This window comes from Notolepis coatsorum (assembly GCF_963971535.1).
Source record: "Notolepis coatsorum genome assembly, chromosome: 8".
In the NCBI taxonomy this organism is placed as follows: domain Eukaryota; kingdom Metazoa; phylum Chordata; class Actinopteri; order Aulopiformes; family Paralepididae; genus Notolepis; species Notolepis coatsorum.
In genome coordinates, this window is record NC_140172.1 from 62,491,592 (window position 1) to 62,502,769 (window position 11,178).

The following is an 11,178-nucleotide window of genomic DNA, read 5'->3' on the forward strand; positions in this document are numbered from 1 at the left end:
CATATTTTCAGAAAATTTGCCTAAAAGTACATACCCAAGTAAATGGAAGAATGCTCCACTTCTACAAGGTCCATTTGTATGTTCCTGGTATCTAGGGACATCTATGGATATCAGGGTATGTATTCCTAGTGTCAGAAATATCGTATCTGTTACTATGCTTGAGTAAATTGTAATTAACCAAAGGAGAATATACATTACATTATTATAAAAAATAATTTACTGTGAATAACACCATGCTAACATTGACCAGATGTGAGAAATTGCCACTGAGCTCATTCAGCACCTTCTTGAGATCAAGTGTACAAAACATCTAAGCAAATGAATAAAGGGCAGATTATTTACAGGGGGTTTTGTAGATGAATTTTGCCATCTGGACACATGAATATAGAATATCAGGCCTATAAATGACCTTATTATGGCCAAGTCATAAATCTATGGATCAGACCAATTCTCTTTCCAATGGCAGAGTTAAATCTGGATTTAGTACCACCAGGCGCCTGATACAGGGCAGCAAAGGCGTTACTTTTGTATAATGTCCATAGCTCTGCCATTTTTCACCAGATTGTGACGCTTTTTTTTTATTTCTGTTTTAGGACTACAACAGTTTCATGACAGCGTCATTTCCTCGCGTCTAAATCCCGATGCAATGCGCTAATATTTTTATAAATTCATATTTAGCTAATAACGATGAAATTATGAAAATATACACTTTGACTGCTGTTTTGATAGGGTTAGGGTCTTTACTCTTAGCTATATTTGAAAAAGAAACGCAACATTAATTAATACGGACTGTATTGATCTATTTATGACGTGAAATAAATATCGGCCTGATATCTGGTTTAAGGGGTTAGTGCTTCTCAAACTTTTTCTGTCAGGCCCCCCTTTGGTGGACCAAAATATTTTGGGCCCCCCCCCTCGCCCCAACAAAATAGTCATGAAATGGGCCATGTTTAAATTTATTGAAATAACACCAATATCGTGACCTTTCAACTTGGCCCTATATTTTGTTTTCAGAGCTGTCATGGATGAAAAGCCAGCTTCACACAGATACTGTAGGCTATGTGGTGCTGAATGGTATCAACACCTTAACTGCTGCATCATGAGATACTTGGTGGGCCATGAGATGAGATACTTGGTGCTCAGCACCACACTCTGAAACTAGCTCTCTAGGTGGTATCAGATGAGATTTCAAAGAGTTATTCCAAGAGTTTGGATGGAGATGTGTCAGGAAGCTTTGTCTCAATGTTGTCTGTAAAGTTTTTTTTTATCCAGAGTAACTTGGTGATCCTTTTCTGTGTTTTATTAAATAATGATTTTCAGATTTTGAGAAATGGTATTTTCATGGAGAACAGTGCAGCTGCAACAGATAGCACTTTAGTGATAATTTTCTGTAATCCATTTTTTTTTTTTTTAATAAATCTCAAGGCCCCCCCTGTCATGCCTCTGCGCCCCCCACTTTGAGAAACACTGAACCTAAATTGGTTAAGCAAGTTTTTCTAATTGTTAGGAATGAGGACTCGTTTAGGCTCAATTATGTGGAATAAGCACATAGGTTTAATGGTTGAGTCTATGTGGTGGTTATTCATGACCTGTGAAGAGTGTGGACTGTGTGTATACCCAACTAGTAGATCCTAGTAGATGCTTATTCCATGGAATTCCTGGTTGCATCTATAGGGTCCTCATCCCAAACGATTAGAAAATCTTACTTGTAGCACCTTTAAGCCTAGACCCCGTGTGTGGCATGCACAGTGATGTTTGCTCTATGCTTTTTCAGTTCTGGATACTAGGCCTAATTGGCAAAGATTAGTGTCATCTCTCGAAGATCGTCAAATTGAAGACAGTCAAACCCACTCTACTGACGTCATCTGAGAACACGAGAAGTAGAGCTGTCACATGACTAGATTATAGAGTTGCATTTCCGGTTTGATCTCTGTGTTGCTCCTTAACCCTCTTCCTCCTTCCAGTGATTGACATAAAGCTGGAGAAGCCACCAGAACAGCCCATCAGTGAAGGAGGCTGCTCCTGCTAATGCCCACCCCTTTTTTACCACTCTCCCATCTCTTTGTTTCTCCTGTTTGGCTTCTTCTCAAAGCCAGTCGTTTCTCCATACTGTACCTTTCAGTTTAACCTCTTCCTCCTGTCCCTGCCCCTCCTCCTGTCCCTGCCCCTCCTCTTCCTCCTGCCCCAGCACCTCCTCTTCCTCTCGTCCCTGCCCCTCCTATTCCTCCTGTCCCTGCCCCTCTTCCTCCCGTCCCAGCACCTCCTCTTCCTCCCGTCCCTTCCCCTCTTCCTCATGTCCCTGCCCCTCTTCCTCATGTCCCTGCCCCTCTTCCTCCCGTCCCAGCACCTCCTCTTCCTCCCGTCCCTGCCCCTCTTCCTCCCGTCCCAGCACCTCCTCTTCCTCCCGTCCCTGCCCCTCCTCTTCCTCCCCTCCTTGCCCCTCTTCCTCATGTCCCTGCCGCTCTTCCTCCCGTCCCTGCCCCTCTTCCTCATGTCCCTGCCCCTCTTCCTCATGTCCCTGCCCCTCTTCCTCCCGTCCCTGCCCCTCTTCCTCCTGTCCCAGCACCTCATCGTCCTCATGTCCCTGCCCCTCTTCCTCATGTCCCTGCCCCTCTTCCTCCTGTCCCTGCCCCTCCTCTTCCTCCCATCCCTGCCCCTCCTCTTCCTCCTGTCCCTGTCCCTCCTCTTCCTCCTGTCCCTGCCCCTCCTCTTCCTCCTGTCCCTGCCCATCCTCTTCCTACCGTCCCAGCACCTCCTCTTCCTCGTGTCCCTGCCCCTCCTCTTCCTCCTGACCCTGCCCCTCCTCTTCCTCCCATCCCTGCCCATCCTCTTCCTTGTGTCCCAGCACCTCCTCTTCCTTGTGTCCCTGCAGCACCTGCAGCCTGAAAGAGGACCACACTATGTGTATGTCATCCTTTCTCTCGCTCTCTCTCTCGCTCTCTCTAGTATGACCTGAAAGAGATATTTCTACTTTCTACTGGAGAATATTTTCATGTTTTTAACATGCATACATCGTTTTTCAGACTCTTGTTTATCAATAGTTTCAGATGAGTAAAGTAGGACAGAGAAATTGGAAAAGTAGGAAGGTTTTTTTAAAGTGAAAATGAGTAAGTGAGACCAGACCACCATGGATTCTAAGGGCAGCCAAGTTGATTGGTCTTGTATTCGAACAGGGGGCAAAGCATGTTAAATGTTGAAAATGTTCTGCTAGAGTTAAAATGTTCTAATAAGATCAAATGTTCTAATAAGTTAAAATGTTCTGCTAAAGTGAAAATGTTCTACTAAAGAGAAAGGGTTCTACTAAGGTGGAATATTTCTCAATCTCGTGTTTATATCAGTTGAGGCATCTTCTGTGCTTCTATCGCAGTGAATGATATCGGTTTCAGCCAATCCATCTGGTTTTGTGTAGGAAACGGCTGCTGTTGGAAAGCTGCAAGGGTCGGTTCAGATTGTAAACCCCAAGATGCACTCAAGGTGACGTGAGGTCGAGGTGCTCGTTTTAAACTTGGTCCAGTTCCAGTGGGCTCCGCCTGTTCGCCGGTGCCCCATACCGTTTACCAGCACTGTGACTCAGTGTACCGTTAACAAACACAATGACAGCACCACTGCATGACAACACCGCCCCCCAATACCAAACGGCACCTGCCGTAAAAAGGCCAATATCGCCCGCTAAACATCATCCACATAACCGTCCTTCTCGCCCCACACCGGTCCTTTTTAGAGATGAATATGTTCCTTTACCTTGGCTGCCATTTTCTATTATATTTTTTGGATAGATCTTTACTTTTTTCTAAAGAGTACTATTATCATAGAGGGGAAAGACCTTTGGGAGAAGAGTAGCGTTTAAGATAAAATATGTTTTGTATATCGAGAGTATCATAATCATTGCACAACCCAGCGTCAATATTAGATATGCAGACATGCCTTTTAAAAAAATTAAAGTTTAATTGTAGAGGCTTCCATGGCTTTGGGTTTACCTAGTTTTGTTAAAAGTTCGGTATGAAATTATACAAACACTTTAGATATTTTGTTTTCTTTTGCTTGTTTCTTGTTTGACTTGATTTATTTTTGTTGTTGATTATCATTCTACATGTGTATTTAATCCACAATGACTTGTAATATTTATTTCTACTGGATCTTTTTGTATGTCTTTTTCAACAAGTCCTAAATCGCTAATAGAATATACATCCTTCTGAACTACCTGATAATAATCAGTAGAGAAACCAAGGAACTGTTCCTGCTCCTCCCTACCCAACACTCGGACGTGATCCAGCTCATAAACACAGTGCAATTTTACATGTGTGTGCTTCTGGTTCCAGCAGTTTTTGTTGAATCTTGGTCCTTAAGGGACCCGTCTGAAGTGAGTACACTGTCACTGCTGTGTGCTGCCTGTGTTGCTGTGCACCCATACTCCTAATTTGCACTGATGGAAATTATCAGTGGCTCTACTGACATCCATACGAAAAGCTCTGCATTTGTTAACTGAAATGTCCTTTTTTGATGGTTGAATAATAAATAAAATGCTAGAAAAGCTTGCGAAGGACTCATCCTTGCCTTTGTTTCTGTCAACTTTTTTTATATAGCACAGTTAAAACCAACCGAGTTGTACCAAAGTGCTTCACAATATAACACAGAAATACTAAAATACAATATAAAAACTGAGAAATACAAAAAAAATTACAATTACAGTATACACAATCAGAAGCTGCAATACATTTAAAACAATCACGACACGACCAGGGATATATGGCTTACTAAGCCTCAAAACGCCAAAGAAAATAGGTGAGTTTAGCTGAGCCTTAAAAATGTCTAGGGTCTGAGCACGTCCAATCTTTCGCCGTCGACTAAAGACGCACTTCTTCAACCATTATCTGAATTAAAAAAATAAAATAAAAAAAAATCTAACCCTAACTAACCGTACTGTCATGCACTTGTCCTAATAAACTAACCTACACTGTAGCACTCAACACTTTGATGAACATTGTTGCTCAGCTGATAGAGTTGTGCCCTTCCTGATGGCTTGTCGTACAGAACTTGTAAGTCGCTTTGGATAAAAGCGTCAGCTAAATGACTAAATGTAAAATGTAAATGTAAATGAGCAGACCTAATTTGTAGTGGAAGACTGTTCCACAGTTTAGGGGCAGCCAGTGCAAAGGCTCGGTCACTTTTTGTTTTTTGCCTTGGGACATCTAAAAGTAATTTGTTTGATTACCTCAGTGCTCTAACTGGGGTGCAAGCATGGAGAAGTTCAGCTAAGTACTGAGGGGCCAGACCATTTAAGGCTTTAAAAACAAACATCGCAATTTTAAAATCTATCCTGAAATGAACAGGGAGCCATATAGTGCATATACTAGCGATATTGATGTTTATCCTTTGAGCCAGTGGTACATTTCTTTAAATGTGCAATGTGACAACGACATATGCAGAATGTAGCGTTATTCTGGTAGTTGAGTGGCTGCAGGCCCGGACTGGGAAAATCATTCGGGGCCCAAAATATAGCCCCAGTCAGGCCACTTTTTAAGCGGTGCATGGTCTGGAGGTCCCCCACTAGGAAAATGTTATTTACAAAGACTTAATTTCCTGCATTCTGGTGAGTTTTAGTGCTTGTGAATCACAAACTAATGAGCCAACAATTGCTTAGTACAATCTATTGTGATCAACCTCAAATAAAACCAAACCAAGGTCATAGATGGATAATAATAATAGACCATACAATCTGCTGGAAACCTCACATAAAACATGTCTAAACTGTCAAGAAGCATTTCAGTCATGAGTACAGTAAAGCACATTCTGGATCAAAGAAAATCACTACATTCTCTACTGTTCACTAGTTTTACCATATTTAAATTACTGCACTGAAGTCTGGGGAAACACTTACAATTCTACACTACAACAACTTTTTATACTCCAAAAAAAGGGCCATAAGGATAGTTCACATTGCAGGTTATCGTGATCACACAAACATTATTTTTAAAGTCAAAAACATAAAAGTTAAATGATCTTGTGGAATTTAAAACGGCACAATTAATGTATGAAGCAAAGGCAATGTACTTCCAGGAAACATTCAAGAACTGTTCTTTGATAGAGAGGGGGGTTATAATCTGAGGGGAGAACTCAATTTAAAAGTTCTTTATTGATTGAAAACCTTTATTTATCCCCGAGGGGAGATTAAGATGTCCTTTACAGCATAAACAGTGTAACAGCAATTAAAAAACAGTTTATACATAACATACACGTATTAGTATGTGTTAAAAACAAGATGGACAAGTACACAGGGATTAAAATAGGACTAAAAAGAGCTAAAAAAAAAAAGTGGTGAAAAAGAAACAAGTCCAATCATGAATGTGTTGTTAAATAATTAAATTAATTTGTTACAGTCCACAACCCAGCTCCTCCAGTCCACAGCAGTTGGCCCGTCCTGGCCCTGCTTGGTTGTGGAGCCTGATTGCCACCGGCACAAAGGACTGCCCAAAGCGCTTTGTGGTATGTCGTCCTATAGGAGACCTACTATCTATAGAACCAGCTGGGAGGTGCGCTGTTTTAAGTGAGCGTGGGTTATTGAATTGATTGATTGATTGAAAATGTTATTAATGTCCACCTTGTTTCAAACTGGTTAGGCTTAGGCCCTCTTTCGAAGTCGGTTATGCTTAGAGTTTATCTTTAGAGCAGGGCGATAGACCACCAGGCACCAGCCCTGATTCCAAACTCTATGCATAACCGACTTTGAAAGAGGGCGACTTCAAAAGAGGGCCTAAGCATAACCAGTTTGAAACAAGGCGGACATTAATACAATTTTCAATCAATCAATTCAATAACCCACGCTCACTTAAAACAGCGCACCTCCCAGCTGCTTCTATAGAAAGTGGGTTAAAAAAAATTACTCCTATAGGGAGGCAACTTCTCTTTATTTATTTTTTAACCTACTTTCTATAGAAGCATCTACGAATGAAGTTCTTAACAGTTCTTTTTTTTTTATCCACTTTTTCTCCCATTTTCTATTTTTCTCCCATCCCAATTTCGTATCATCCAATTCAACCCTCCCCTGTCTCGAACGCTGTTTCTTGCCTCCCACAAGCTGGCTGCAATGTGGACTAAGTCATACATAGCACGAGTCCCCTCCGATACTCGAGGTAACAGCAGTCGCATCTTTCCACCTGCGCCGCCCCCATCGCTTCCTGATTCTACTGCGTAGGCGCACCAACCGACCTGTAGGAGTCGCTGTCCACAACGCCCGATCCCCACCCATCAGTTTCCCACCCCCTAATACTGCCAATGTGTATTAGTACGGACGACCAGCTAAACTGAAAGCAATGTGGAGCGCTCGGCTCGAACAGGCGAACCCAGCGTCTCCTGTATTCGTGGTGAGCGCCTTGCCCACTGCACCACATAGCCGCCAGTTCTTAACAGTTCTTAACCAGTTCGAAACAAGGCGGACATTAATAAAAATTTCAATCAATCAAACCAATAACCCACGCTCACTGCATTCTTGCCTTGAAACAGCGCACCTCCGAGCTGCTTCCACACGAAGGCAACTTCTCCTTTTATTTTTATTTTTAGAACTACTTTTTCTGCGGATGGTTTTGTCAATAAATCTTCAATTAATGTGTGTTAGTTGTATAGCAATAAGGTTGGATGAATTCGGCCATTGTATAAAAGCATTACATCACACGACAGTGTGTTATAGAAATTAGATCACAATTTCCGTGATTAAGACGGGGAGGACGCAACCCTCTTTGCGCCACCCCTGTGCCTCAAATAGAGTCGCTATCAGCTCTATCTTTAATCTTTCAAAATGTTCAGTTGCTATCGCTATCAGCTCTATCTTTAATTTTTCAAAATGTTCAGTTGCTATTGCATGCACTCATCTGTGTTTCACTACACACATGAGTGCATGCTTACCAACTGTTAGTCTGCAACACTACTATCTCTGACATCTAAGGGAGATCCCCCCTTGAATGGCCCTTCTAAGGTTTCTCTCCTCCACACTGCCTGTGGTGCATTTTTCCATATTGTTAGGTTTTAGTGAGTTTTTCCTTACCTTCGCGTGGGGTATGTCTGGGAGTGCTTGCATTCATTCATATATTTGCATTTATTTTAAATTTGTTGGACCTTATGGTGTTCTTTTGTTCTTGACTTATTTTTATGTTTCTTCTTGACTTGTTTAACACTTTCAGTGCCGGCCGTGTTTTCCTTTTTACCCCGTTGAATGCCACCATCCACGGCCAATGTTAACGTTAATATCGCCTAATCTATGTTTTAAATTATGGCTATGTGTCTAATCTGCCCGTCGCTTATCAAAGACTCATTTTCCAGTCAACATTGGCAAGGCAGATTGTATTTTTATCGCTTCATTTCCGTTTGATAGCATTTTGAAAATCACCCGTTTTCCGGGGAAAAACAACCCATGCCTATGATAATCGCCTTTTACTGGAATATTCCAGAACGTTGTCATTTGTCGGCCTATTTATGAATCGTTTTCAAATAAACGCTAGATGATCGATAGTATATGTGTGCCCACCCACGCTTGTGCCGTGCGCTGATAATCGCTGCTCTTATTTCCTCATTGCTAATATAAACGCTTATATCTCTGTGAAAATGAGTCTGATTATCCTAACACTGATAACATAGATTCCTTACCTGAGGTCAGATGGTATCCAAATGGTTTATTCCAATTTCCGATCGCCATTCGAAAAAATCGATAAATGTATTGATCCATCGTGTGTACAGTATAACACATGATCCGTGCGGCTCAGAGGCTCCAGAATGAACTCTGGTAGACCCCGGCTGCATCAGTGAGAAGTAAAATGTGGAGTCAGAAATCCGTTCTCCCATTCACTTTCATTGAGTCCATTCCAAAAGGGTGATTTACCATCTGGGAGACGATAGGGGGCGCTTTTTTCACATCTGAGCGGCGGCGGTGCCTGGATCTCCAACGGTAGGCTCGCGTGATGCAATATGATTTCAGATCGCTAATAATTTTTTTTTAAACCCGAGAATTAGGGATGTCCCGATCGCCTTTTTTTGCTCCCGATCATGTGATTTTAAATATCTACCGATCCTATCTTTCACATTAGTAATACATTTTTATGCATTTTTGTCAGAAACTGGCGGAGCAAGACAAGCCCCTCTGTTGCCTAATACTAGATAGTCCCTCGAGGGGCACGAGCGCGGAGGCTCTTGTTATTACATTCACCCTGAGAAATGTGCTTCATATGAGAAATATTAAAAGTTTCAATATATGTTTGCACATTAGTATACATTCAGTGTTCGACTTACGTAATGATTTGCTCCATTCTGGTCTGAAACGCCGACGATAATCCTCAGTCACAGCAAATAATTGACGTTATCCTCCAGGTGAAAAGTTAGTCTGAAAACTTTTTGTGTGACTGCTTGTTTAGATCGTGGACAGCTCTCACACACTGCTCTGTGATGTCACACTGGCTCCCCAGGACACAGTCTGCTGTAAATGTACTTGGCACAATTAAAATAATACCATAAAGAACATAAATTCATACATCAATCCCTCTGTAACTAAGCAATAAATTAATTAATCCATAATCGATCAAAAATATATATATTTCATTGAATCGTAATTCACTCCAGTGTCCTCTGATGTCATCATCGGAGGACATATTGAAACTCATTAACTCGAGACTAAATGAATGTGCACAACAGCTTACAGTAAGGATACATGGGTATATGTGTGAGTTTATGCTTTTTTCAAATTGTCTGCGAAATGTGCTTACCGTCTTCTCCAGAGTCCGACAAGAAGATAGATACCAGTTCTGCGTTCAGTAGAACGCTATCCTGCTGCAAACTAGCCTAGCTTAGCACAAATTAATGGAAGCGGATACGGACCACTAGCCTAGCTTAAAACTCCGGGAGAGGTGTTTTTGGCCAACAGCTAGGCTAACTGGTTCGCATCTGCTTACATTCATTTGTGCTAAGCTAGGCTAGCTTGCTGCCGGATCTACTGAACTCACAGAAAACAAGAAACTGGTATGTAAACAGGAAACTGGTATGTATCTTCTTGTCTGACTGGAGAAGACGGTAAGTACATTTCCCATAATGTTAGTGTTACCACCATCCTCTCGCTAAACAACTTGTAGACCACAGTGTTTTTATGAGTGCCCACAAGTAGCTGTTTTATTAATAATATAATAAGCCGCGTTTTTTCTTCCTTCTTCCCAAGATGCACAGATAGATAGATAGATAGATAGATAGATAGATAGATAGATAGATAGATAGATAGATAGATAGAGAGATAGAGAGATAGATAGATAGATAGATAGATAGATAGATAGATAGATAGATAGATAGATAGATAGATAGATAGATAGATAGATAGATAGATAGATAGATAGAGAGATTAGATGCAGTGTGCTTGTTTTGCAGTGAGTGCTGCGAGCAGTGGTAATAATAATCACTTCCTATATTTGGTTCGCGTTTGGTTCGATGAAGCCGAACCGAGACCGACGTTTTCAGGCGGACCAGAGTTCGCCTGTTTGGTCCGCGAACCGAGTTCGACACGCATTCACACAAACCCGAAAAACCAGACTATCGAATTCTGGTCCGAAAGTCCGGACCAAACAGCCCCTGTGTGAAAGCGACCTTAACACGCTCATTCAGTTGCACAGAAACTAGTGGCGGCTCACAGGAAATGCACTTTGCATCTAATAACACTGTGTCCTTGTTTCATTAATGCCAGTGTTGCCCCTGGCAGACACAGTGTAGGAGGCCCTCCAGCCTCACATGAACCTGGGGACCTCCAGCATCTGAACCTGGGGACCGTGCACCAGAAGAGTGGATCATGGTACATACACTACTGACATGTTAAAGTGTCCTCAGGAGACACAGTACATGCAGTACTGACATTCTTTTTTTTTTTTTTTTTTTTAATCTTTCTTCCCCTCCTTTTTCCCGATTTTTCTCCCATCCCACCCTTCCTGGTTGTTGCGTACTTTCCCCTACTGTTGGTCCGGGAGACCGGAGACTGTCACATGCTTTCCTCCAACGCATGTGCAGCCTGGGGCAGGCCAACCTGGCCGCGCAGGTTCTCACCGGGGAGAGTGTAGCGTGTGGGAGGCCACACTATCTCTCCTCAGTTCCAACCCTCGCTGAGCAGGCGCCCCGACCGAACTGTAGGGGTCGCTGTCCACAACGCCCAGGACCCACCCT

The 11,178-nt window shown here is 42.3% G+C and overlaps 1 protein-coding gene across 2 annotated transcripts in view; it reads left to right on the forward strand.

The window, feature by feature from the left end:
* Positions 1–4,534, forward strand: part of rab6a (RAB6A, member RAS oncogene family) — a 54,892-nt gene extending 50,358 nt beyond the window's left edge. For both annotated transcript variants that reach the window (XM_084320659.1, XM_084320660.1), the window contains exon 8: positions 1,965–4,534. In XM_084320659.1, coding sequence (XP_084176785.1) covers positions 1,965–2,029 — 65 coding nt within the window. In that variant the 3' untranslated portion in view covers positions 2,030–4,534. The remainder of the gene's footprint in view (positions 1–1,964) is intronic.
* Positions 4,535–11,178: the final 6,644 nt, after the last annotated feature.